The 20640-nt window shown below is 42.0% G+C and overlaps 2 protein-coding genes across 5 annotated transcripts; one reads left to right on the top strand and one right to left on the bottom strand.

Annotated features, from left to right (window-relative positions):
* The first annotated feature begins 692 nt into the window (after window positions 1-692).
* On the top strand, window positions 693-2638 carry LOC134003435 (cytochrome c oxidase subunit 6B1). The gene is made up of 4 exons (XM_062442640.1): window positions 693-810; window positions 1582-1695; window positions 1935-2035; window positions 2380-2638. Exons 2-4 carry the CDS (start codon window positions 1590-1592, stop codon window positions 2431-2433), a joined length of 261 nt encoding a protein of 86 aa, XP_062298624.1. The 5' UTR covers window positions 693-810; window positions 1582-1589; the 3' UTR covers window positions 2434-2638.
* A 212-nt stretch (window positions 2639-2850) lies between these two features.
* LOC134003054 (katanin-interacting protein) lies at window positions 2851-20021 on the bottom strand. Of its 4 annotated transcripts, none has more exons than XM_062442164.1 (28): window positions 19913-20021; window positions 19300-19424; window positions 17404-17492; window positions 16959-17134; window positions 16433-16545; window positions 16216-16317; window positions 15906-16055; window positions 15425-15665; window positions 14990-15121; window positions 14365-14516; window positions 14051-14157; window positions 13677-13773; window positions 13354-13560; window positions 12974-13111; window positions 11161-12025; window positions 9504-10271; window positions 9207-9415; window positions 8780-8858; window positions 8471-8648; window positions 8043-8208; window positions 7366-7535; window positions 7206-7270; window positions 6963-7073; window positions 5959-6098; window positions 5744-5845; window positions 5491-5651; window positions 4736-4821; window positions 2851-4628 (listed from the first exon to the last, which is right to left on the bottom strand). In XM_062442164.1, the coding sequence occupies exons 2-28, from the start codon at window positions 19309-19311 to the stop codon at window positions 4570-4572; spliced, it is 4875 nt and encodes a 1624-aa protein (XP_062298148.1). In that variant the 5' UTR covers window positions 19312-19424; window positions 19913-20021; the 3' UTR covers window positions 2851-4569. The 4 variants fall into 4 exon arrangements, 3 of the variants coding, with proteins under 3 accessions (XP_062298148.1, XP_062298147.1, XP_062298149.1); XM_062442163.1 differs by having other exon boundaries at window positions 19300-19397; window positions 19913-19979; XR_009927622.1 differs by having other exon boundaries at window positions 4569-4628; window positions 4736-5165; window positions 19300-19397; window positions 19913-19979.
* Between the last annotated feature and the right edge of the window lie 619 nt (window positions 20022-20640).

Raw genomic sequence — 20640 nt, 5'->3', positions numbered from 1 at the left:
CTGGGAAACTGTTTTGGAGGATGGAGCTGAGCGATACGTGAGACGGAGGGGTGCGCAGGTTGCACGCTGTATGATCATGATGAGGATGCTGCACGGACTCACCATCCCATCAATTAAACGGGATTAATTCATGAATGAAATGGAGCAATACAGCCATTCATCCATCATTTTCAGAGCTTTTCGGAACGCTGAGCTATCTTTGACAGTTTTAACAGAGCACAAAGCCACATCCACGAGGACTGTTATTCTATCTATCTACACACTTTGTATGACTTACAATATCGCTGCTGCGCCCACCACATGATCTGACAGCTGCAGTTCCTAGACAGTGAGTTCAGACTGATCTCCCGCCTGCTTCTTCAATGATTTCTCTATCTGATAGCAGACATGCAAGCCCACTGAGGGAAGTGCTGCCTTTTCCTCAAACAACCCCCAACAAAAACCTCATCAAAATACCTTGAAAAACAAAGTGCAGGCATATATTCATGAATGATTAACAGAATTATTGAAGAGCATAAAACTTGTGATCTAAAAACTAAAGTTCACAGCTGTGTGCAACATGACTGAAACGTTATTATCAGCGCTCTCATTACCCGCGCATCACCCGAAACACACTCACACAGGTAGTAGTGTGATCTTAATGTGTGTGAGTTTGTGTGTTTGTGTCATTTCAATGTGACCTGCGTCCGCCATACCGTAATGATGAGAGCGCACGGCTACAACGAACCGGCGCTGCTGCTTATCAGAGTACGTGACACTTACGTCCGGTATAAAAGTCACTTTGAGCTCAAGCCAGCGACTGCCACGAAGGTAACGTTTACCTGCATGTCTTCATTTCTTCTTTTACTATTTATCCCCGGGAAGCATACCACAAGTGTTTTTAAATGGGTTATGTGTCTGTTATATTATCTGCAAGTATGCTATTTCTAAAGCAAGGCTCAGCCGCCTGGTCTGAAAATGATAAGACTAATGAGTTTCGTTGATACTTTTATACCTTTAAAAACACACTATCACAAGATGGATTTCACATTTTAATAATGAATCATCTTGGTGAAATAAAATAAGAATGCAAGCTGTTTGTATGACAGAGAAAGTGAAAGTGGATTATACGAGGAAATGTTTTTTTAAAGGCTATTAATGAGCAAAAACATCTATTGTTGCGCATTTTCAAGTAAAGCTCCCGTTATTAAGAGCTTTTTTTTCTTTTTACCGTATTTATATCCGCATGTTATATTATAGGTGTTGTGGTTTGTAGAAAAGAGTATTTTGATGAAAGACTTACATTTCTAGAAACGTCTCTGAGGTGCCGCATGCAGCACCCCAAATCCTTCCAAAACAATTCTCTGCAGAGCCTGTTGTGTTCGCATCTTCACCAATATCGCTTTTTATTCATAGTCAATTCTTACACAGTACGAGGCATCTACACATCTGTGTTGATGTCGGTCTGTCTGCTAGGAAACTTGCATTTGATAAATACTTAGTGTTTGTTTGCAGTGATCCTTTGCTTGGTGACAGAAAAAAAACGCTTCTTCTTTTGCATCTCACTGAATATACAGTATAATGACGGTAATCTATCCACAGAGGTCAAAATGGCTGAGGACATTAAAGTCAAACTTGAGAAATATCGCACTGCTCCCTTTGATGCCAGATTCCCCAACTCCAACCAGACCAGGAACTGCTGGGCCAACTATCTGGGTAAGTGTGTCAGTCAAGGTCACATTTCTAAATTGTTTATTTTACAAAATGTCATTAATATATCTTAAGTCAAAAACTATGACAGTTTACCTAAGGTCTTAGGCAGGGTTGACCTCTGACCTCTGCACTGGATGTAATCCAGTTTGAGATTTCATGCAGGGCACTGACATGACACTGAAACCTGGACAGAGGCCACTGACTTTTTAAAATATTCATTGTTGTTGTTTCTCTAATAATAGACTTCCACCGCTGCCAGAAAGCTCTGGATGCTAAAGGAATAGACACCGCCCCGTGTGAATGGTACAGGAGGGTCTTCAAATCACTCTGCCCCATGTCCTGGGTAAATAATTTCCCTCAAATCTGTACTTTCCCCCCCACACTTGTCCTAAAAGGGCTGAAGTTGAAAAGTAACAGCCGAGTATACTGTCCGTGTGTGTGTGTGTGTGTGTGTGGTTTTTTTTTTTGGGGGGGGGGGGGAGAAATCAGAAATCATCACCACCTTTATGCCGCCAATCCCACCGCGATCAGTGATATTACAGTGGGTGTTTTGCTTATGACATCATTATTAATAAAATGGTTCAAACTTCAAATGCTTACATTATAATAACAGTTTCACACCAAAACATTTTTTCCCATAAATATGTCACAAAATTAAGTTTCACTCTGAAATTGTGTCCCCTTTAGGTCCAGAAGTGGGATGACCAGAGGGGAGAGGGGACTTTTGCAGGAAAAATCTAAAACTGCCATCTTCAAAGCTGTTAGTCTGCAAAGATGTAATCTTTCCAGCTAAGTGTTTGTATCTGTGGTTGGAGAGCCGTGAGCTCCAGCACCACCTTTCCAATATCGATGCTCTGTCACAGAAGCCATCTATAACTGAATGTTCATTCCTCACAAATACCATGAGATGTACAGCACAGTCTGCATTAAAATATCTCAGAATATATTTATGCGGCTCGATTGTCTCATGTTTTTCTTTTTTTTCTTCTTTTGTTTAATGTGAGACGTTCATCGCATCAGACAGTATTAATAGACTCTTTGTGTTGGCAGGATTGAGAACAGTGTTAAGTGAGGACAAACAGGCCTGTTGCACAAAGACAGTAAAGGATGATAAGAAGATACTTGTGTATATATATATATATATATATATATATTTGAAATTTTTATTCTTTCAAATAAACCTACATCAAATATACATATTTAATCCAAGATTAGAAAAAATAATTAAATATTTCAAAACACTAAATGTCACACATACAATAATAGCCACCACCCCACAGAGCAGGACTGACATACAGAGTAATGACTATTGTTGCTGCTGGACATACTGAAATTAAATACATAAAACTGCATTTCATATACGATTACTCCCATCATGTAGGAGTATTAAATAGTTTATATCAGGGCTCAATGAAGCAGTAAAACCACAGCTAAAGCTGAAGAGACTTTTCCATGCAATGAGATAGTACAGTAAATATTGAATGAATGAATAATATAACACCAACTACTGAGTATTATAGTGAAGGTAGAACCATATTTATCCCTTTTTAAAGACCATTCTTCTCCATTTGAGGTAAGATTACAGTATTTGCATATTAGAAGTTGCCTGTCTACTCAAAATCTAAACTTTCAAATGTAGATTTTTTTTTCTACTCTGATCAAATTACTGAAAATCCTTCACAGGCTCCAAAGATGTTTGCCTCCAAAAAAAACAACTACCCTTTTCTTAACTAAAATCTTGCCTTAGAGCAACTTCAATAAAAGGCCACTTGGATGTCAAAGTGTGTTTTACCTGATGCTAAGCAGAAAAGTTATATTTTGGAGAGAAAAAAAATACACTGATCTAATTTTGTGGAGCCAAATCTTTTTTTTTTTTTTTTTAAATTCAGTGTGGAGTTTTGTCAACATTCTCGAAAGCTTCAGTTTTTATTTTATTCAAATTGAAATGAACAAAATCTGACCGCTGTACTTTCAAGCACAAGTGTTACACTTTAGCCATCAGTATAAATCTTCCAAAGCTGAAACCCTCTCTGGAAGAACTTCCCCAAGTAAAAGCATTTGGCTATGAAATATACTATATATTAGCCAACAGATATAAAGTACTGATATATATAAATTAGTGTCTGCATAGCATTACGATTTGTTGGTGCACTGGCGGGTGTGTTAGTCAGCTCTCATACCCATTAGGCAAAGAGCTGAGCGGTTAGGCTCATCAGTGGATAAAATTCATTAATAAATGTAGCGTTGGCCACATCCTGATGTGAGAGTGTATCCATGTGGCCCTGGAGCTTTTTGTTTTTACTATATACACGCCACAAGCAGCATTTAAATATGCAGCACAAAAGTCACAAGTAGCAGCCACAGATATATTGTTTAGAACTAGGCACAATAACAGGGCTGACAGAATGCAGCCTCACAGGTTTATCCTGGCACTGTGGGATGGACGACTCAGGCTACTGTACAGTACGTTTTCAGGATAACATGTATCTGTGGGTGTGTTTTCACAGCAAAGGGAAAAAGGAGTAATCCAACCATAAAGTGGAATCTGTGTGTGTGTGTGTGTGTGTGTGTGTGTGTGTGTGTGTGTGTGTGTGTGTGTGTGTGTGTGTGTGTGTGTGTGTGTGTGTGTGTGTGTGTGTGTGTGTGTGTGTGTGTGTGTGCAAACCCATGGTGCAATCTCTCCGTCCTATTCAGTGTGGACTGCGAGAGCTGCTATTTCACCACCAGGCTGCCATTACTAACCATGGCTGCTTTGGGTCTTAATTTAAGGTAAAAACCCTAACCCACCAGGAAGTGTGAAACTCAGCAGTAGTTCCTCCTTTTCAGTTCTGATCTCTTTGAATGAGCACTGAATCCATGTTTTTATTCGACAGTCTGTCAGTACCTCCTCTTTCCGTGTTTCCCACCATCAGTCATGCAGGTTTTAGGCCGAAGAGCTGCACAGAGGGATGACAAACAAGCTTTTAGCTAAGCAACAGTAAATTAAATTTGACTCAATTGATATTTTAAAACTTCTACAAGTCCAGTTCCTTTCCCATCTCACCTGGATCTGCTGTCTGCTTCTTCTTGTTGTGATGGACTATCTGATTCTCGTTGGTCATCTTCACATCCTGATCCTCCACGTAATTACTGCAACACAGCAAGGAAATGAAGACAAGCACAAAACACTTGAAGTAAATCTGATTTACACACCTGTGGCAGGCTGACAAACGACACAAAAATGGAGGACTGACTAATAACAAAGCTTGAAGCCAGCGGGTCCCGGCCTTGAGAGGTAACAAAGGAGAGAGAAAGGAAGAGAGGAGAAACTGGGGCATCCCATGTCAAGCGTGTGGTGTGGGGGTGGGATGGCTGGGGGACATTTGAGGGCTCTGGTGGAATTTTCAATACAGGGATTGACCACAGGGAGGTGCTGACACGAGGCTTTAAGGGGCTCTGTTACTCACTGTTGGTGGTGTCTGCTGCCATGGGGGCTGAAGTGGAGAAGAGCACAGCTCTATTCAAAACAACTCACTAATGAGGACAGTGTGGTTTATCCAACCTTCTTTACAAAGTCGTTAGTTTCTTAATATTAAACTTTGCCCTAAAATGGTCTTGAAACAATTCATAATAATTCAAAAGTAATAAGTTTGCTTTCTGACCATTTGGCAATCAGGTTTACATTCAAACAGCTGAACAAATCCTACTTTAGGTAGACAATGTGCACCACTACTGAAAGGAAACATGCATGTTTTTAGAAAGGATGCAGGGCTGACCAACAACACACAGTTGTATCTTCACCCTGAAATGCCAGGATACCTGATGACGGTGTTCCTCTCACGGTGTGCAATGTATGCATTGTCTGTGAAGAGGATGGTGTGGTAAGGCACCACTGGGTCACAGGTAGGCAGAATACCTCGAGCCACATTGCACACGCAGTCCAAAATGCCGTTGTACACCAAGAGGTCGTCCACCAGCAGCTGTACACACAGAGAGACGTGTAGATTTTTCTGCTTGAGGTCCACAAAAAAAAAGAAAGAGATTTTCCAGCTCACAGCAGACAGGGACTTACCCCAAACTCCTTTACTCCTCTCTGTGACGTTTTGGAGTAGTTCCACAGTTTGATCATGGACACGGTCACTGGGTGGTCAAAGATGACGTACACACGGTTCACCTATGTGGAAACAATTTAAAACACTCAATGCAAGTGTAAGAATGAATTTGATCTGTTAACTGACTGCACTTTGGCCACTTATTCTCTTCTGTCTCTCTCACACACATCCTCACCAGTCCAGGGAGCACCGGTGCTAGCCACATATGTCTTCCATCAAGGGTACTGTTGACTCCATCTATTAATTTATCTGGAGTCCTGACGTCACCACTCACACTGTCCAGTACGTTCACACTGTCTGGAAAAGCAGCGATGTCTGGTGGATAAAATGTTGAGGAGTGTACATCTATTCTTAAGCATTAATACTCCTTCAACAGCTATTTACCACTTAATTTACCACGTAAACCATCATCCCTCAAAGTCTGTTGAAAATAGCACTTGCACTTGTTGTAGCAGTTATGGTCTTTCAAAAGGTTTGAACCTTTAATGTTTATTCTTTAGTGTGGGTCTCCTCCTCTGCTCCACATGAATGGAAGTAGAGCTTAATCTCATAAATGTATCTTGCAAACTGTGTAGTAATTATCTTTATCAGGCTGTTATTACGATGACATTTACAGGTGGCACAGCAGAAAAAGCACAGGTGCACCTAATAACATTAATGATGGCACCATTTCACTTTAGTGTGTTAATCAATGCTGAGCCGCCAACATACACAATACCAGGGCTCTGGAACTAAAACACCTGAATAGGGAGTATCAGTCATGTTACTGATTACACCAGTGTGTTTTCCTGCTATGACATTAAAAAAAGGATACACTTTTGCTGAGGCGGCATATTATGCTTCTGACATGGCATAGACACAAATGATTGATGAACCAAACCTTCTTGAAAACTACCTTAATTACTCAAGAGTTCAACCCGCTGTTATAGCAATCACATTTAACCAGTGTTTCTGATGATAAGCATATTATTAAGGTATTAGGTAAATTTAAATATTTACACCCTTGCAACAGGAGGAGAATATTCATAATTTGTAATTGTAATAATTTTTGTCTTGTTTTAAGAGCAAACATTAGACCAGATCAAAAAGGGATATGATGCATATATTCTTGCAGCTGTGGAGAGGTTAGGTTGCTAGAATATCTGCATAAAGGCCAATATGAACTCATGAAAAGGATACTGTTGTCGCTGAGACTAATCCTTTCGTGATTCTGGTCATAAAACTCGAGGCCGTTCAGGCCGATGTAGTAGGGGTCCCCCCAGGTTGTTAACAGCTGCAGCTGAAAGATGACTGGCAGGTAAAAGGTCAAGGAATATACAACATAGAGCACCATGTAGAGAACATATCAGGCCTGATGTGTAAACTACTGGGTGTGTATTATATATTTCAGACACAAATGTCTGAACCAAGGACCAAGGATACATCCACAAGGCATGATGGGAGCTTCATAGTCCATGCTGGCCTGTTCTTGTTTCTTAAAGCTTCCTCTGAATTGGAAACAAGAAAATTACAGATTAAGAAAAGCATTTTTAAGCAATCTCAAAAAATAAGAGTGCGTGCAAATTTAATCTCCAGCTCCTACTTGTGTGGGTAGTCTTCGGCACTCTTGTTGTCTGTGGGCGTTTGGACGAAGTCCACAAAGAGGATCTCTTGGGCAAAGTCAAAGTGACAGTTTCCCGGTCCTTTCCTGATCAGGAATCCCTCCGTTGGCGAGATGGCAACATTATCCATGAACACATGGATCACTTTCACCTGGATCATAAAAATGTAGAGATTTTCTTAAAAGAATACACTGTTGTTTTAAGACAGACTTAAAAAATTGTGAACCCATCCTTTAATATGTGTCTTCTGCACAGAGCATTTCTTCACACTCTATACCTTGTAGCACTCTGCTGTAATGTTATCACTGTGCAGTTTTGAACTGTGTGATGTTTCAAACAAGTTTGTGGTGATAATTAGTAGACATGAGAATCAATTTAAATGTGTGAATTCTACTTTTGTCTCATGTATACTTGGTCTAACATGTGACTGAGATTGTGATGTGTGTGATTTCACTTGGCTCATATTATCTATCCAAAAACTTACTGATCTCTGGCTTGGCAAGCTATGATGCTGAATGGTGTATAGATAGTTTACCATAATCATTTATTTTACAGTCGAAACATTTAAGGTGTAAGTAGTAAGACATATACAGTTATTTTTTGTATTATTTAAACTTCACTGTAAACAGTGTTTGAGCCAAACAGAAAAGTGTCTCACCCCTCTGTAAGAATCCTCAGGTGTCTTGTTGTAGTTCCAGATACGGAGTCCAGCGATGGTCTGTGGCTCGTTGAAGGTAATATTTAAGGTGTGGGTCTCTCCATAGCAGAAAGGGATCAGCCACATGTTCTGGTCATCAGTGGTAATGTTGTGGCCGTCTATAAGCCTGGGTAATGATAACAGACACTGATCACGGCACCAAACACAATAATAATCTCATCTAAGTCTGGATTTTTATTGTGATAGGTTTTTTTAGGGCAGGATAAGAAGACAAAGCATGTAAAAGTGTATAAAATATGATGCACATGAAAGGAGCAGAGTGAGGAAAGTTAAGGTTAATGCACTTCTGTATCTACTGTAACTAATAACTCACCAAGATCATGTCAGTGTATTCAACATTCACACAGAGCAGACAGTGTCAGACGTACTTATCAAGAGTGCGCAAATCATGTCCGTATTCAGGCAGGTCGTTGAGGTCCCTGGGTGAGGCAGCCATAATACTGAGGTCCAAAGGTAAACTCTCTCCATCCTTCCCCACCACCTCCAAACCTGTTAGGCCCATGTAGTGGGAGTCACCCCACGTTAACACCAGCTCTAGTCGAAGGCCTGACGTGAAGGGAGACAATCACATGATTCAGTGATTGCAAATATCCAAAGCTAATGTTTAACAATAAACAAAACGGAGGACTGAACATGAGACTTCAGAATACTGATGATAATATGTAATATATACTCACACGTTCCAGTGTACATCCCAGGAATCTGCCCCATGTTTTCCTCAGACTGGCTCACAGTGGGGTTGAGGTGAAGTTTCAACTAAGAAAACATATAAAGCATATTTGGGTTACGCTGTACTGTTGACAGTGTGATGGCTAATTTACTCTTGATGCCTGCTGCATTGAAAGCTATCCTTCCAAAGTTATGTGGGAATGCTCAACAGCAGTGTTTCCAAAACAAAGATATTCCATGGTGTGTTTTGTTAAATAAATGAATCTCTTGTTTTGCTAGTTATTACTGCTCTCACACTTGGTAATTAAGTGTCTAAATTAATTACATACTTCGAAAGGATGTGAGTTTGGTGTTTAAAACTAAAGAAGTTGGATTTGCATAATTCTGTTTACATACATACAGAAAACATGTATGACTGATCAGGCCTGTGCTTACAGTTAGGTCTTCCTCTCGGAAACCAGCCTGTGTGAAAGGTCTTTCCTCTCCCTCTCCGTCTGCGGTGCGTGGTCTCTGCAGCTCCTCCTCAGACACCAGAGTCTCTGGACCATCACCTTCACTAAGGAAGGTTTCATCATAACGAGACATGGCCTCCAGGATTTCATCGTCAGTGGTGAACAGGATAGTATCTCCAAACTGGTCCAGCCCTGAATTCACAGGAAAAAAAGAGTGGTTTATAAAAAGGTATCACACAAAAGGAACATAAAAGCATATGAGGCTATTTTGTTCAGATACCTCCAGACAGCGTCCCAGAAGCCTTTGCAATCTCGCCTCTGAAGATGCACCTTCCATCCAGCAGCATTTCCACCTCCTTCACCCCTCGGAAAGAGTGGATGCGTGACTTGTTGTAGTTCCACACTCGGATCATGGCAACCTGGTAGGGGGCTCCAAAGTCCAGGAAAATGGTGTGGCTCCGACCAGGGGTGAAGGGGGCTAGCCAAAGATGCATGTCATCCTGTGTGCGATTAACACCATCGATCAAGTTGCTGACTACACGTGGATCCTTGCCATAAGCTGGCAGAATGTTAATGTCTGGAGGGTCAGCGCGGATGTGAGCAGGTCGGAGGGGTTCTCCACTGGAGCTGAAAACCTCCAGGCCGTTGAGACCCACGTAGTGGCGATCGCCCCAGGTGGACAGGATGTTGATGACCAGCCTCTGGCCCTGGGGTAGCACTGGGATTTCAAACTCTTCCTCTCGCTCCATGGCTGAATCATCATCGGGGCCTTCGCACAGCGGCCCCTGAGCGATCAAGGAGGAGAGTGGGCTCCTGGGTGCTGAGGCGGGGTTGAGTGGGAGTGTGGGTGGACCTTGGCCCTGGCGCTGCAGAAACTCATCAAAGATGTCACCTTCAAAGCCGGTGTTTGAAATGCGTCCACGTTGGCATTGGTTGAACTTAGTGAGGGAATCCCAGGACTCCATGAGGGTGTCATCCTGCTGGCTGTGCAGCTGGGCTCGAAGGGTGCTCTGCCTCCTGCTGGTGTTTACCAATGACAACGGCTCGTCTGGAAAACACACAAACGATAGCAATGAAGCAATAATGAGCCTTAAAAATTAAGATAATCCATTGATGGGAGTAAACTGCTTTACATTTATCATCAAAAACTGAATATATGAAAAAAGATGATACATTTTTTCAACTGTACAGTAAACGTCACACCTCTATGTGGCTCTAAATATCCCCAATGAACTGCCTACTGACCATTTCACTCACTTTAAAATGAGTTCACAGGCCAGAAGAGAGTATGGAACGTAACTCTGGAATGTACACTGGAAAGTGTGAGGACTTACGTAGGTCTACAAACAGTCCCTAAGATCAGGTTGTTTATTTGCAGTCTGTAAGATCAAGGGATTACAATGAGGAGGCAGACAGCTTTTTAACAAGGCGACCTACCCAGTTTCTTATTTAAGCTCAGAAAGACATTTATAGAGATGAAAAGTTTCTTCAAATGTGGATGAGAAAAATGTAGGTCTTAAAGTTAAGAAATTACAGAATGACAAAAGTTAATCTGCAACAGAAACAAAGACAATCATTACACAGCATGGTGGCAAGGACAGTCAGAAAGGCTGCAGCAAGGAATAAAAAACATGTATATATAAAACCAAATGACCCTATGATAGAACCCTACTGAAATCAAGCAAACTGTGATCAAAAATGCAAAGCCTCAAGCTGCAGGCAAGTTAGTTGAAAAACCCCAACATAATGTTTGATGAGTCTTTATCTGACGCATGCTATTTAATTTGTATGTGTGATAGCCTGTAAGAAGTCATAATTGATAGTATTAAGTGAAATACAGAGCAAAATAAACTACAAGGATGAAACAATGACATCCCAGCACAAATCTCTGTCTCAGCATGATAACTGTACTAATGGGAGGCAGTAGATGTGTCTACCTGTATTTGACAGCACGGTAGCTCTAAAGTGTTGCTCTTCTGTCTGCCTGGTGGTGACCGTAGTGTTTCGGAACGAGCTCCTGCGTCCGCTGATGGGCCTGTCCAGCTTTTGGTCTCCGAGCTCCTCTAGCAGGTCACAGCTCATGTCCAAAGAATCATCCTTCCACTGACTTCCATTTACTGTCCTCTCCACTCCCCTGCACACCCGGCCCGGGTTACACGGCAGTTCCGGGAGCATTGAAGAGGCTGAGGCTGAGGCTGATGGAGATTTGGGCTCTCCTGAGTGCTGAGGCACCAGCCACCGTGGCCTCTCCCTGCTAACCTCGCAGCCCTCAGGTGCTCCTCTGTTCAGGGGCTGCAGCCACTGGGGGGCGACCCGGGAGGAAGATGGCTGGGTGGTGACCGTCTGCTCCATGGGTGTTGGCTGCTCCACCTGCTGCCTGAGCGAGAGGGGTTCTTCTGAGGTGGACAGGTCAAAAGAGTTTATTTGTGTGGAGGAGCGACGGGGAGAGGATGAAACCCCCACTGCTGAGGGAGTGATGGGTGGAAGCGGTGTGTGCGATTTCTCCTGCATGTCCATCATTGCCTGGTCTGCTGCGTCTGGCGTCTGTGGATTTGAACTGTGGTGTCTCTGGGTGCCCTCCCCACCCTTCCTATCATCATAATGCTGGGGGCTGGCACCCCGAAGATTGTGTCCTGAAGACACAGGGCTGGAATACAAGGAGTCTGACACCTGGAAATCCTGGAGATCAATTGTGGTGCTGTAGTCAAACACCTGGTTGCCACAGCCCTTCTCCAACTCCCCTTCAAACACCAGTGTGCTGTTGAGGTACAGCTTTATGTGCCGTGCACCAACATCAAGCTCCTGGAAAAAGAAACACAGTCTCATTCTACCTGCACCCTGAATATACACACAGAACAGTTTGCACACCATTGGATTTTTAGCACCCACTTATGCAACAAAATGCAAAAATATTTCAGATTTTAATGTATGACATATTTAAAAAAAATAAATCTTAACACTTAAATAAAGATATAACACACACATTTTGGATTAAACGCTATCACAGGAACATATTTAGCATTTCATATGATGTGTACTTAACATTATTTTGAGTACATAATCATTCTAATTAAGCAAAGCAACACAAGCTGTAAAACAAAAGAAACATGGTGCAAAAAAAATGCAGTATATCACATTTCATACACATACAACTGTTTCATTTACCTGTTTCTAACATGCAAAGAGTTCTCCAAGCTAGCAGTAAGTAGCCCTCTCACAGTTACCATGCAGTCATGGCTGCCATGGAGACATGGCTAAAGCCCAACTCAAATCTGCTCAACTTAACATCACAACGTGGACCCAGGTCAGCCTATAATCTCCTTCCCACCAGCAGCTCCTTATACTACAGGTTCAGGCACTAATTCACAACCCAGTAACGACATTGAGTAATTCCAAATCGCGGTAGTAACATAAAAAGAGACACGATGTGGGGTTTCTACCCCTCTATGAGCAGCAACGAATGAAAGACAGAAGCCCATGTTTCCCCTAATGCTAATCCTCTAGGGCTAATCTCTCCTTGTTCCACATTTGGACAGACTGACTGGCAGCTCAGTTAGCCACTGCTTAAAGAGAACCACACCCCAGACACAACCATGCCAATACTGTCACCCAGCATTATAGTGACATCACAGAAGCACGTAGGATTTATGAGCTTGACAGACAGCAAAATTGGATTATCTCTGAAGTCAAGAGAGGAATAAATCAAAAGGATTGCATATAAAATTTAACGTCTACAATAAAAACACATACACTGAGGCTTCTGTTGTAGTTCCAGATTTTGATGTGGGATATTCCAAAGTCTGCTGAGCGCTCCGTGTTCCTGATGATGAAGTAGAGCTGGATGGGAGGGTGGAACGGGCACGTCCACATGTGACGCTCTTTGGTGGTCTGTCAACCCAAGAGACAAAAACCATCAGCAAATTCTCTGCCAGTGTAAATAATGAAGCAACAAAATAATTATCATTTAAATAATGTCAAAAACTGCTATAAACTAATTTCACTATTGCACCATTGCCATAGCACTACCGAATTTGCCCAAAGAAAATTCATAAATAGAAGATTTAATGTGTGTACCCCTATGCAGAGGCAGAACTCATCTAAACGAGATGTTGAGGCGGACGGAGTCTCACCTTCGCCTTTCCATTGACCAGTGCCCCCAGATTCCCCGGGTAGTCAGCGTTCCTGATGTCTAGGTCGTGAGGTGAAACATACAGCTTTTTGTTTCTGAGGCAGAAAAACTGCAATTCAGTCAGCCCGACCTGTAGAGCATTCCCCCAGTTTGACAAGATCTCCATGGTAACGTACAATGCAGGGGTAACCTCTGAGGACTGCCTTCTCTGCAACGATGACACAAAACATTTCAAGTGATCCGTACACCTACTGTACATATGAATAACACTCTGCAGTCTTATCATCAATCATTCTGGTTTGTGACACTGGGTTTCTGACTCACCAGCTGTTTGCTGTAATCTGTTTTGACACTCTGGGGGATGTTGTAGCTGGGTCCACCTTCCAGTTTCTCCAAGGCTTTCAACAGTTTCTGTTGCTGCCTGAACAGAAGGATGACATCCTCAGCTCTGCTGCTTTGTTTACTCTCTCTGACCTTTATATATGTAGGGAGGGAGGACTGATCACTGGGGTAGCTACACTGATAAATAATTCTACAAGGTCCGAGGGCATACACACCATTTCTGTTCCAATCAGTTTCTATAAAACATTATATTTGTTCTGAGTCACAACAAGCACCAAGTGTCTTATCCCTCAGAAGCAAGAGTGTACAGTAGATTCACTTTCTGTGTGTTTTAGTAGCATAATCTGTAAGCGTACCTGGGGCCCATAAGCGTGATTTTCTGCATTGCCACACTGACACTGTTCTCATCCTTGTCGTGGGTGTTGTGATGCACTAAGCCATTCATCATCTGGTGTCCCCTGCCCTGGATGAAGAAAGAAAATGGACGAGATAAACACACTTTTCCTACTGAATTCATTTATAAGCTGAATATTGAAAACAACAAAATTCCAATGTAAGTGTAGAAATAATACAGAGACTAATGTTCAGGATCATCATTAAAAAACAGTTGTTATCAGTAGAGAAAAGTTAAGAGTAAAGGTGGGAGGAGTGCAGTGTGGGACAGGCGGACCGTGTTGCGACTGAAGGGCTCAGGACTTTGCAGAGGCTTGTTCTCTCTCTGGATGGCCTGGCGCACCCCGCACGCCATCTCCTCTGGGTCTCGATCCTCAAAGGAAGCCTTCCTGGCTGCTGACAAGGGCCTCTCCACCCGACTCCTTGGCCCTTTAGCAAAAAGCACAGGTCTTTTAAAATAACACACACCCAACCTCTTCAGACATTTTTTTCCAAAGAGCCTGTAAAATGAGTTTTATATCAAAATGGGGCAATAAGCAGTCTTGTAAATCAAGAATCTTATAAGGACCAGTGTGTAGGATTTAGTGGCAGGTCGCAACCAACTGAATACTCCTCAACCTCACCAACCTACAGTGATCGCAAATTTTGCGAAAAATGCAAAAGGCCCTCTCTACAGCCACTGCTTGGTTTGTCCATTCTGGGCTACTGTATAAACATGGCTGTGCAACATGGCGGTCTCCCTATGAAGACTCATTTTAAGGTAACAAAAACATAACTATTCTTATTTTCAGCTTATTTAAACTAATTTAAACACACTTATGAATATTATATTCAATTTCTGCCAAGACCGTTTTAGTAGATGACTCTCTACATACTGACTTTTTAAATGTTACATGACTTACTTGGACCATCCCAGCTCCCTTTTGAAGGTGGCCTATCTAATGTTTTGCTCTTCACCAACATAGGCTTGGTGGGTATGAAGTTGTCAATGCTGTCTTTCCTTTTTGCAGACAGAGACCGTTCAATCTTACGACCTGGAACAATTAAAAAAATGGAAAATGTGTATCTCAGGAAATACCTGAGCAATATTAGGAATAAATGCATCTATTATGAATAAAATACAGTTTTCAGGGTCACAGTTTTTCTGCATCCCACGTGCTGACAAACATGAGACCTTTACTATGCAGTGACAGCTGATGTACTTGCCTATTCTCCCTGTGAACAGTTCAGTGCTGATGAAGCAGATAAGGACGAGACGGAACCACTCTGAACAATTAATACTCACCCCTAAAAAATCCATAACAAATTTACATATGAAAGTGGATACTGAAGCCTACCTTTAGGTGAAGGTCCAAAGTCCAGGACAATGAGGTTTGCGGAGTCAAATTGGCTATGGGAAGGGCTCGGCCTAGGGTTTGAGGAGGACTTGGAGGAAGACAGAGGCAGCCCCAGTTCATCCAGACTCTCAGTGCTCTCGTCCCTCTCAATCTGCTCCTCCACCCACTCCTCGTCTGACTCCTCCCCTGCTGAGCCGCGGTTGCTCCGCCACATGCTAACCTCCAGGCTCTGACGCAAAACCTAGTTTACAAAGGCCAGCATTAATGTACCCATCCTTGCACACAGTTATCAGTATAAGCACTCGCAGGCGCACATGCATGCTGATTTGTAACAAGTATTCCCATGACTTGTGTGACTACAGCTGGCAAAGTGTCTTAAATAAAAACCCAGGAGCATGAAACAAATTTAGATGATTCACAGCATCTCACGCTACTGGACAAGAGGAAATAAAACAGTGCCCGTACTTTTTCTTCTGCTCACCTTCACTTCCTCAAGGTTGAGAAGCACCTTCTCACTGTGTTCCTTATTTGCTTGTCCTCCTTGGCTCTCAGGCCTGTAGCTGAATGAGTGCGAAACCTTGCAGATGTCCCTCTGGGAGCAGGGACTGCGAGGCGAGCGTGGACTGGAGCTCTACATAAAGTGCGGTGATTGGATAAAGGGAAATTGCAGAGATGGAGAGATGCTAAGTAGTGCAGACAGACAGACAGACTGCAGCTGACACCTAGCCCCTCCCCTAAAAAAAACACCCACACACACAGGCTTAGTAGGCATTGTCATGTCTTCACTCTACCTCCATGGCTACACTTTCATAGGGCTCAAAATCCTCAGAGTAGCGCTTTTCTGGGGATATCTGCAAACTTGGTCCTTCTTCTGTTCGAATTCTGACAGAATCCTGCACACATAAAAAAACGGAGGCATTTTAATAAAACGTACTTTTACAGGAAAATATATACTTTTGATACACAACAATCAAAGATCATAAATATTAAGACGCTACAAAGCTGTACCTGCACCCATTCTTTCCTCTGGACCTTTCCTGGGGCGGTGTGGCTCCTCTGCCTGCTGGTCTGCTCCAGATTATGGGTATCTTCAGTTAGCTGGTGGGCGCTTCTACAGACATCTGCGTATGAGTCACAGCACAAAAAGGAACATGAGCAGCGTGCAGCAGAGAGTTGCCTCAGTGGAGAAGGAACACACAATCACATACGCAGATGGCTCGCAGCACATAGACGAAGAATGAAAAAAAACTGCTGCCAGCTACAACTGTCACTATCATTTATTCACTGAGTCTACAAACTACAAGCTGATGAGCGGTGGCTATTAGCTTGTGGTTCCATATGTTCTGGTGGACGACAGAGGCAACAAGACCAGGATTATGAGGTGGAACCTTGGATTTCAGTGAAAAAATGCCAGAATACTCATGCACAATGTTTCCCCCAGCTCACTGAGAGGTTAAAAAAATAATGAGCTCTTATATAAGAGATTTTTAGTGTTGAATGTTTGTGGGTTTATTTTGGTCCAGCAGCAGCGCACCTGCTGTACGTGCGGGCCTCCAAGCAGGTGTGGAGGTGACAGACTTGTGGCTGGTGGTCTTGGGCTGCTTCCTGCAGTCTTCAGCATTGGCTCCGTTAAGATAAATGGAAAAGCCTTGCTCTAGCCGCTCCAACTCAATCTCCCTGGGGTCTTTGACTTTAAGGCGCTTGAGGATCCTGAGGACCAAAGACAACCGATAATCATCTCTACAAATATAATGAATGGATAAAAATCTAACACAGAGACAGCTAAGATTCAGAACATCACACAATTTTTTTAACTATTCAAACCTCCACTTCCCTACGGTGCAGCACACCACACACTCATTGCTTGTCTCTCAAAGCAAGGAACCAATCAGTGCTCCTATTAGGCGGCACTGAAAGTCATGGAAATCCTCTGTGAAATCCAATCTGTCTCTCCCTAACAGCCTGTGCTCACACTTCACCTGTTTTTGCGCTGGAGGGCGATTAAATATTCATCCAGAGTGTCATCCACAGTAGAGGCGAGCTTCTCTCCTTGGCACACCTTACTCTCCTTCAAAAGCACGCGCAAGAGCACACACACACACACACACACACACACACACAGACACACACAGACACACACAGACACACACACACACACGATGCAGGGTCAGAAAAGCCAACATCAGCTGTTTCACTGCCACAATACACATCATCGTTGGACAGCTATTCACATTCACAGACTACAATCGATTTCCACTGAATCTGGTACATCTCAAGATTTATGCAAACAACTTGCTCCTCCAGTTTTGAGTAAATAAAACATTGATGCCAAACACGACTTGTGTCAAGAGGTCTTTGGTGCCAAATGTGCCCATTAAAACATATCATGACAGAAGGATCAAAAACATTCACAGTCAGTGTGATTTGAAAAAGTGGGGAACGATTACATGAGAAAACATTTGGGCCCTGAATAAAAACTGAACATAAGTTTAACACAGTTGCAAAGACAGTTTTGAGACTAAAGCTGCAATGATTAGTCAATTCATTGATTGCCAATTATTTTGAATAATTGATTGATTGTTTTAGTAATTTCTACAGAAAAAATGCCAAAGATCTGTTGACTTGAACTTCTCAAATGTGATGATTTTATGGTTTTCTTTGTCTTCTGTGATGGTCAACTAAATGTATTTAGGCTTTGAACTGTTGATCAGTCAAAACCAGACCTTTTTTCTGACCATTTTTGTAGACACAATGACTTATTGATTACTCGAAAAAATAAACGTCAAAAGAAAATAAATGTTATTGTTATCCATCTGTGAACATAGTCTAATATTTTTCAAACAGACATGATGATGATCATGATGATTTCTGGATCCTGATGATATTTCTTTAACTTTAAAGGCCTGCAGACTGTTATTTTAATTTTAAGAGTAAAAGGCAGTGCTGAAAGATATGTACAAACTGGGGAACACTGATTCAGAATGGGCCTCAATCCCAGTGTAATAATCTCAACACCATGTCCATGCTTTGTCAAACAGAGGCTTTTCTCTGAAAAGGTGGCCGTCCTTGGTACTCACAAGGTGTGAGCACAACAGAAGCCACAGTGGTTGGAACAAAATGCAAACACTGCTATTACATCTTGCAATAATGTGTCAGTGCATTATGCATGAAGCACAGCTGTTTCCAAAGACACCAACGTGTCACTCATCTCTGAGGTGATCCACCACTTAAAATGTCACAGTAACCAGAGTGAAAAAAAAACTGACCATTTGTGTTTATAAGCCATGCTTGACAAGATACTGTTATAAAAAATATATCTGTCACATCAGTCAAAATCCCAGTGAGGGGGTCCAATAGATGGGTCTCCAGTCACCCCGTCCACACTTTGACCTTTTCATCCTCATAAAAACATCTGATGTCTGCCTGCATTAATGGTAGAAATGCAGGCCTTGACCTTCAGCCAGTGATAAATTGCACCAATGTGGGTTTCTTGGAGGGAGCATCAGTTGCCTGCATAATACAGTTACCTACGGCTCATGCCATTTCAGTTTATAAACCATGCATGATCGTGCAAAATGAACATAAAAAAGAAAACCATAAGGCCCTTACTTAGTTTCTACGAGTCTATTAGGCTACAGCATCTGCCAATGACAGGAGCAGGAGGGAAGCAAAGAAAATTGAAGGGAGAATAGAGAATAGTTAGTAGTGACAAAGCACAGAGGAAAGAGTGACAGCTGAGACACTGCTCGAAAATATGGCGATGACTGCCCAGAAAATTAAACTTCTCAACGATGTCACATGTCAAGTAAAAAGGCAGATCATGTGAACTAATGACAGAGCAGATGAGTCGTTACATAGAACGACCTTTTGCATACCTCGTTATCCATTGTGTGGCTGCAGAGGATGCTGTTCACATAACCCTACCCCACATCTTCAGAGATATCATCGACATCTGCGTTTTGTCTGTTTATCGCTGCAGAGGGACACAGATGAAGGTTACCTGTGACATGAAAACCCATATTACCTTGAAGGCAGTTGGTTTAGAATGTCGCCCCACCCTCTGGACGAGTCAGCAGAACAAATACATATCCGCTAATTTCGAGGCAAACATTACCCATCTTACTGTAAGAATGTTTCCGTCAAAAACTCATTATAGATAGCTTAAAATACCATTAACTTTATTCACGCAGGGAGCTAACAAGATGTAGCTATCCTAATTTGTATAGCATTGATAGCTAATACAGTGTTTGCGGCTTTCTTCCCATCTCCATTATAAGTAAGGTTAACTATTTACCATGCAAAATAACTCCTTATGTTCATGTTAAGCAGCCTAAATAGCTCAGTTAGCATTGACGCTAATAACAAACTGAAAGGCTAACGAGTTAGCATGTTACTAGTTAGCGTTAAATCACAAAAGAAAAGGTTTTTGCGTTGATATTTTTGTATACTCTTACCTCTGGCGTTTACAAATACTACAAAAATACTTACTATCATCGTAAAACTGTACTTTGTTTGCCATAAGCTTAGAAATTCACGCGTTTTTCTGTGTTTTCTCATGTGCCCACTGTGTTGTGTTGGTTGGTAACCAGGATAGCGCTCCACCAATAGAGAGAGCCGCATCACAGGGAGACACGCCCCCCGCGATACATGTATGGAGATAGTGAAGCTCATAATTACTCAACAAAATCTCCATAAGACAAAAAAAAAAAAGCAAACAAAACACCTTATACCTTACTTATAATAAAACTATGCATTTAATTACAATATTCTCATTTTCTGTCACTGATCAGATTTATTACAGCTTAAACTGTGCAAGGAAAATAAACACAAATATGAAAATGACAAAATAACCTAATAAAATAATAAAATAATTCTGATAAATAAATAAATGAAGGGAATTGTCTTTTTTCAATTCTTCTCCTGATTTTTTTTAGTTTCGGTCCTGACACAAAGCCGTGTCCTGTCCCTACAAAAGCCATTGATCAATGGGGACGCAGTCTTGTAACCACCCGCCCAACATGAGAGCTTTGTCAGAACTGAACAATTCAACAGTGAAGCTAGAGAGAGTGACCACAAAGTGAAATCCTGATAAGTGAAAGAAGTGAGAATATGTGATCAGATATTATACTCTTGTATAGATTTGCCTTCGAGGTCAATTTGTGGTTACTATTCATTCACTTTCAATTTGATTTTTTTATTTATTGATTGAGATCTTG

Source organism: Scomber scombrus, chromosome 21 (genome assembly GCF_963691925.1).
Source record: "Scomber scombrus chromosome 21, fScoSco1.1, whole genome shotgun sequence".
Taxonomy (NCBI): Eukaryota; Metazoa; Chordata; class Actinopteri; order Scombriformes; family Scombridae; genus Scomber; species Scomber scombrus.
The sequence above is the reverse complement of the archived record's forward strand: the minus strand, read 5'-3'. Positions and strand labels throughout refer to the sequence as shown.

Bases quoted from the DNA above. Each gene is read 5' to 3' on its own strand.
- LOC134003435 (XM_062442640.1), top strand. From the start codon at position 1,590: ATGGCTGAGGACATTAAAGTCAAACTTGAGAAATATCGCACTGCTCCC. The intron at 1,696-1,934 runs GTAAGTGTGTCA...CTCTAATAATAG, and splicing joins CTGCTGGGCCAACTATCTGG to ACTTCCACCGCTGCCAGAAA. The intron at 2,036-2,379 runs GTAAATAATTTC...TGTCCCCTTTAG, and splicing joins CACTCTGCCCCATGTCCTGG to GTCCAGAAGTGGGATGACCA.
- LOC134003054 (XM_062442164.1), bottom strand. The intron at 8,209-8,470 runs GTACGTCTGACA...ATCATTACCCAG, and splicing joins GATTTGCGCACTCTTGATAA to GCTTATAGACGGCCACAACA. The intron at 5,652-5,743 runs GTAAGTCCCTGT...CTGTGTGTACAG, and splicing joins GAGGAGTAAAGGAGTTTGGG to CTGCTGGTGGACGACCTCTT.